Here is a 7428-nt window from a genome sequence, read left to right as displayed (position 1 = left end):
ACTTACTCAACGTCAAAGCTAGAGGACTCGAATTTTCTCGCCGATAGTAAATGTAGTCATGTTTACTGAACAATTTGTAAATATGTAAGATTTTAAAATGTTTTAATAATTGCACCTACTGTTTTCCTTCAACATAATACTGACTCTTAAACCAAATTTTACAAAAGCATAAGTTTTTTTGTCCAATAATCCTTAACAAATAAAGCGATCAAATAAAAATAATCTGAATTGTCAATTGAGACCGTGGCCTAACCTCTTTATTATGAGTTTCGCATCGTCACATTGATAGATAATTATGGAAACCTCTGAGTCACGTGAACAATTTGAAAAAGGGTTTTACCGCCTTCAATTTTTAATATTTTTTTTTCTGTTGAACGACACAAAAGAAAAAAAATTATAACGCACCTTCGATTCAGATTAAAATTATGTATTAAGAAACTATTTGATCTAAAATCGCGAAAAATAAATTGTTCTTTATGAACAGTTTTCGCAAAACCAATTTTTGGTTTTTGGTAATTTTTTTAACCCAAGGCAGAATTGATGCAACTATTCCAAACAGCGACCGCATCTTTTGAAATAATTTCCATTTTTCATTTTGAAGAACAGCGTCGACCTATTCTGAGACATCAATTCCACACTGCCCGCAAAGCCAAAAAATTTTTCTGGCATAAACATCATTTAACGCGAGCAAAGCGTCTTTTGAAAAATATTTTTAAGAATTTGGAGATTATTGAGCTCGTCATCTATGATTGCAGAAGATACCTTTTCAGGTTTAAATTTCACGTGTTTTTCTTGGACTGAACTTTAAATTAAAGAATTGTTTTTTCACTAATCTAAATAATTATTTCCAAATTTATAATCTGTAAGTAAGAATTTCAGTTTGTCGAAAAATGTTTCTGAACATGACAGTTGATCATTTCGACAAAATTAATTTAAAAAACTACGCTTCTTATTTCGCCATGGAGACTGGCGAAGACTGACGTCAAATCCTTTTTGATTATAAAAGACCGTCCGAACTAGATGGTCACGTATACGCAGCCTATTTGAAAAAGTAACCTAAATATTATTTTTATAATTTATTGGTGAAAATACTTGAGACATTTCTAAAACATAATTTTTAGAACACAAACTTTAACAAAAAAATCTGCCCGCTTCGCGAGCACAGTCTCATCGCGCGCGGCTCGCTTCGCTCGCAAGTTTGAGCGCGCCCGCGGCGGGCGACGGTTGTCTCTCGCGCTTTGCGCGCGGATATTTATTCTTTGCATTTGGAATGCTTGAAAAAAACTTTATCAAAAAGATCTCTTTTAGATGGCAGTATTTATATGCGTCTTCATATTCTGAATTGTCTACTTAATTAAGTATAGTCAAAGATTAAGTTTCTCAAAGCTCTGTAGGCTTTGAGGTGCACATTCTCATCGTGACACTCGCGCTGCGCGCTCGATTTCCGACAGACATTTGTAAACAGGTTGTGTTGGATTTTTTCTCGTAACTTTCGTCGTTTTTCCCCACATTTTTCTTTATTTTATTTTTTTTCAACGTTATTTTTCACGAATAAAACAAAAATTACGCGTCCTATCAAGAAGTAATTCTTAACGAAAATGTAGATCTTTTTTGGGATAACCATTTTTGTTAATTCATATTTTTTTGTATCCTACATAGTTTGTCCACAAAATGGAATTTTTTGTTTTCCATTATTTTTTGTGCAATCAAAATTTGAATTTTCGATTTTTGAAGAAAATCCAAAAATTGTTGATAATAATCTTGTAGGGATTTCGAAAACAAAAATGTTTTTCTTCTCTTGACTTTTTTTCATATCGTGCGTTTTTCGGCTTCAAATTTTGATTTTCGGTTGATTAAAAAATTTTGAAAACGCTATAACTCTGAGAATTTTCTCTTTTTTTGAAAAAAGTCATGAGGATAAATTGTTTGTTCTTTTCAATACTATAAATATCCGTACATAGAATTTGCAAATTCAGAAAAAAGTGGTCTCAAAAATTTTCAAAATGCGCTCACTTTTTGAATTTTTATCAAAAATGGCTGGTTAACGAACTCGTTCTTTCTTTTAGGACCTAGAAAAAGTTTGCCAAAGATGGATTTGATTCGTTCATTTTTTCGAGAGTTATCGTGTTTACGGACGGACGGACGGACAGACAGACGCCATCGTGAAAACCTGATTTTCGGATTCAGGGGGTCTCGAAACGCAGAGATCCGTTGAAAAAGTGTGATTCTAATACTTTCTCAATCATAAATGATGAGAATGTAAAAAGATGCCCGCTGCACGAGCACATTCTCATTGCACGCCACGCCAAGTTTAAGCGCGCGGGTACGCTTTCGCGCTCGTTTTCGTACGTTTAATGCGTACACTTTAACTACATTTTTTCAAATATTTTAAATACTATAACTAAAATCGAAAACTGTGATTTAAACTTCTGAGGAATTACAGTCATAAATTGTAACTGAATTTTTTTCTTTTTTGTTTTTAAAGAAGGTTTTCAAAGCACATACGGCTTTGATGATTAAATTCTCCTTACGAAACTCGCGCTTCGTGCTCAATACTTCGTGTCCAATTAAAAAACTTGATCAAGATAATTTGCAAATCTTGTTAAAATCTACTGAAAATAACGTTATAAACTTATGTATCTCTTAAAAAATCAAAATTGCATATTTTTGAAAATGATCTAACTTTTGGCAATTTTGTGTAATTATAAAATTTCTTGATAATAGTTTCGAAACACATATGTTTAACATCTATTAGAAATTTTGATTGATATTTCTTAACCTAATAATTTTTTTTATTTTCTAGAAAATGATGAAAATTTTGAAAAGCATATAACTTTTTGAAGTTTTATCGAATTTAAAAATGTGATTAGGATAATTCGCAAGTATTTTCAACGCGTATCAGAAAATTGTATACAAATTTCTAAAACTCATAAAAAATTTTTATTCAAATTTCAAAAAAGCTCAAACATTTTGAATGTTTGTGTAATTGAAAAATTTAACTGACATAGTTTCTAGATATATTTGATATCTAGTGATGAATTTAAATGAAGTTTCCTAATCTTTTAGAAAAATATCTTTTTCTATTTTTCTGAACATTTTCAAAATTTTCAAAAGTATATTAATTTTCTAATTTTCATCGAAATGGAAAATTTTATTCGGATAATTTGCAAGACTTCTATCCATCTATAAGAAACTTTCAAAAAATAAAAAATTTTTTTTCAAATTTTGGGAACCTAAAGGCTATGTGACGAGAGGGTTACGTGACCAAACCTGGTCTTCAATTTTTCTTTCCCAACTTATGTCTCAACGAAATGAGGTATTGCTCTGGAAGTTTGGGAAATGAAAGAGGAGGTAATAAAGTCCATGTCTCTGCTTTGTTCCGGTGCCCAAGCCTGAAATAAGTATTTCAAAATGAATACACTAACAATTGTTTACAGATGAGTTGATGTTGTCAGTCGGTGTGTGCGTCCATTCATATTTTATACCTAACAAACAATTAATTTATGTATAGTCAATTTTCAATTGTAGGGTTTTAGAGGTTATGTTATTTCCACATGTACAACATTTTAAAAACTGCTGACAAAGGTATACATTTATTTTTAAAATATTGCATTTCAGAATAGTAATGAAGTGATTAAGAGGAAATAATATCTACTTACAAATTTTCCTTCTCTTGCTGAATAAAAGTCTCCGCAGCACACAGCGACTGACAACATCAACTCATCTGTAAACAATTATTAGTGTATTCATTTTGAAATACTCATTTCAGGGTTGGGAATTTGATATATTTTTACATTACATTCTAAAAATTAAATTAATAATCATAATTTTCCATTTAAATTATAAAAACTTGGTTTATTTAATTAAAAAATTTTACAATATTTACAATACCCGCGGTCAACATTTCTCGGAAAACTGGTCGTGTGAATAGCCTTGGACAATTGCCTGCCGGCACCGGGCAGGCAGTCAGAGGTAGAAATGCACCCTTATTCTCTTCTCTCTACAAATGAGAAACTCAGTTTCACGCTTGCGTAGTACTGTCCCGTGACTCGTTAAGAGTACTGGTCCACGGCATCCATCTTTGAATCTTCCTTTACTTTCGGGTTACCGAGAGCGTGTATGTCGCGGCGGTAAGCAAATTCTAAATCGCAGGTAATCCGTTCAATCGACATTAATATAATAATAATCTATTACGAAATAGAATCATTTTCTTTCATTAAATAATACAAGTGTTATATTTTGTGGCAAAACAATAATTCGGTGACTTCAATTTATAAAACTGCTTATTGAATAGGTTAACTATCATATTTGTGCTTTTCTTACTGTGATTCTCGTTTAATATTTGCAATACGTGGCTGTCCATTCGGTTTGTGTTAATTTCTTGTTATTTGTCTAAAATTTAAAACATTAATTGTCGTAAACAATTATCGCAAATCTGGGCCCAGTTTCTTTTAGGTTAGGTTAAATGTCACAGGGTTACCATCAGTGATTAGCTAGATTTGTTCATTTTTTTTCTCTTTATAGGATCTACAAAAGTGTTTTTATTTACAGCTATGGTGCGTATGAACGTTCTCAGCGACGCTTTAAAGTCGATTAACAACGCCGAGAAGCGCGGTAAAAGACAAGTCTTGCTGAGACCATGCTCCAAAGTTATCGTCAAATTCCTGACTGTAATGATGAAGCACGGTAAGTAAAATGTTACATATTTGCTGTATTTTTATTATGTCAACTTTTAACATTCCTAGCAGTTCAAATTAGAAGCCCACTTTTAACTGCAGTCCCAACAGTTCCCTGTACCTTTTACAGATCTTCACGCTTAAAGTTTTGGATGTGGAATGAGATAAAAATATTGTACACTGTAAAAAAAGATTTGTGTAAAATTACAAAGTTTTGGAAAATTACATATTGTATCATTGTAAATATCATACTTCACCGTGTGATTTTACAAAAGTATGTGAAATTACATCCTCTAGCGATGTAAATAAAAGGATCCTCGAACAGCAGTGTAATATTACATACTCGATAAAAATAAAATTACACATTCCCTCGTACGAACTTTAAATTCAGAAGGAAAAATTCAGTCGCAGCGTGTAAAAATACCATGCTTTGGTAAAATCACTTTCCTGTGGTTAAAAATTACATCGAGATTTTTAATTTGACCAAAGATCTTTAATGTTACCCTGGCGGAAACTGTAAAATTTTTGATTTATAATTAATTTAAAATTTAGATTAATTAATCGTATAATATGTGAATGCGAAAGCGTCTCTCGTGTTCGTTGTTTATCGATGCCTTCATCCTTCAATTTTGGAGCATTTTTATTTTTAATGTGAGGAAATTGGTAGCCCTGATAAATTTTATTTTATTCTTTGACATAATGCATTTTACATTTTCGCGTGTAAAATTATCGGGCGAATTGGAATATCACAACAGATTCGTAAAGTTACTCCGATACACGAGGGTGCTCTTATTTACATCCACCAGAGATGTAAAATTCAACAGATTTTTTTTACAGTATACACTTATGTTATAGTACTCCACAAAATGTAATTTTTCACTTGCTAAAATGAAGAAAAAAAAACACTTCGATTCCCTCTATCTCGTGAGAACAGAACCATTTTTATGAATTGTGACAAAAGCCTCTTTTTTTTATCATTTTGAGAAAAAAATACAAATTAATATAACCCTGAAGACAATAGATTTCAAAAATCTGTCTAAAAGGCTGCGTTGCAATCTGCATTCAATATTTTATTTCAAAGATATACCCTTTTCTAGTACCAATGTGTTTTTTTAAGTAGGTCGTGACCGAATGTAAATGGTTCTCTTTTTGTAATAAAAAATATGTGATTATCATTCTGCTTATTATTTTATATTCAAATTTTGGAACAACTTATAGTAAAAAATTAATAAATTTCCTACAAGCGGTATTGCTGGCAATGCATGTCAAATTAAAAGTCACTTCTTATAATTATACCGACTGATCGACAATTTAAGTTTCTCTGGTCAATTTACAAGCACAAAATTTTTTCACTCACATAGCTGTGAATATACACGCAGTGTATTTTTTTTCCAATGGTGTTAATTTTTTTTATACAAGAGTCCCCTACATTCACACAGGCTCCCGTAAATCCAGTACGTATTATATGTGTCAATTAGTTTCCAACGTAGTACGATGTAAAATAACACCAAATTTTTCAGAGTGGTGGATTCATAATCTTTAAAAATAAAAACTTGTGTTTTTATAATTTTAGTTAATTTCTAAGACGTTTTAAATTCAACAATTTCTGGATTACAGTATGTGACATAATATTAAAATTACGAAAGAGTTTTTTTTAATTAATAATTTCTTAAATTATTTAAGTCGTTTGAAACATGTTTAATGCTCTTAATATTTAAAAAAAATGATATACATTTTTAATTGTATTTCTTTTTTCTAAATATTAGAAAATAAAAATCCAGGGACGTGAATTTGCGGGTACCTTTTATTTAAACGGTTTATTTCGAGGAGTTTAATGAATAATTTGTATTTATATTCATGGAATTTTAAATGGTTTATAAATATTCTAATGGATATTAATTGTACCTAAAGTATCACGATTTAAGGGGGGGGGGGTAACGTTAATCCATGCAAAAAAGGCACATTTTTGCGATTTTTTTTACGACACAGTTAAATCTATTTATTAAAACAAATAGTACATTAAAGTATAGCATTCGAAGAATATTTTGTACAATTTTCATGTAGAAATATTAAAAAATACGGCAATCGCAGAAATTATTCGGAAGCTTCTCTGAAAAAAGTAGAATTGCGGTGCCCTCATAACTCGGTGCTGCATTATTTTAAATCAAAAAATCGAAGTTCTTTCGTTAGATCATTGCTTTCCCCAGGTAACGCTGCGAGGGTTTTTCGAAATTTCAATTTTTTGCGAAAAAAATTGAGTAATTTGTTATTGTAAAATAAAAAATATTAATAAATTTGAAAAAAAACTGTCCAGCGTTACCTCGTAAATTATATGGAAATAGCGTTCAAAATTTCAAAGGGATCGGTGCAGTAGTATTGAAGTTATGAGGGGCACCGACTTTGGAAACGTGAGTTGTTAGAAAAACGCTGAAGTTTTGAACACTACAAAATTTGGAATAAAACGTCCATAAGCGAGTTTAATCGGCTTACCTCACACTGAATCATCGATTCCAGGTCCATAAAGAATGTTGCTATCATCCATGATGTTTAAAGCATCTTTTTGCTTCTGTCTACGGCGAATTCTACTTTCTTTTGTCTGTTTTTCAGCTCTGAGTCGTGTTGCGCTGAGTTGTGTATGAGACGCGGTTGCTAAAACCGCTGTATCCTCGTTAGTTTTGCTCCGATTCATCTCAAATTTTCACACAATATTCTTGAAAGGTTCTCCATTCAGAAAATCAAATGCAAAAACAAA

The 7428-nt window shown here is 31.3% G+C and overlaps 1 protein-coding gene across 2 annotated transcripts in view; it reads left to right on the top strand.

Moving 5' to 3' along the window:
- The first annotated feature begins 4014 nt into the window (after positions 1-4014).
- The window catches only part of LOC117169521 (40S ribosomal protein S15Aa), a 29690-nt gene continuing 26276 nt past the window's right edge, over positions 4015-7428 (top strand). The window contains exons 1-2 of one of the 2 annotated variants that reach the window (XM_033355952.1): positions 4015-4130; positions 4552-4686. In XM_033355952.1, coding sequence (XP_033211843.1) covers positions 4554-4686 — 133 coding nt within the window. In that variant the 5' untranslated portion in view covers positions 4015-4130; positions 4552-4553. Of the gene's footprint in view, positions 4153-4551; positions 4687-7428 lie in introns of both variants that reach the window. The other variant, XM_033355944.1, reaches the window with a different exon arrangement.

Source organism: Belonocnema kinseyi, chromosome 1, assembly GCF_010883055.1.
Source record: "Belonocnema kinseyi isolate 2016_QV_RU_SX_M_011 chromosome 1, B_treatae_v1, whole genome shotgun sequence".
NCBI classification, from domain to species: domain Eukaryota; kingdom Metazoa; phylum Arthropoda; class Insecta; order Hymenoptera; family Cynipidae; genus Belonocnema; species Belonocnema kinseyi.
The sequence above is the reverse complement of the archived record's forward strand: the minus strand, read 5'-3'. Positions and strand labels throughout refer to the sequence as shown.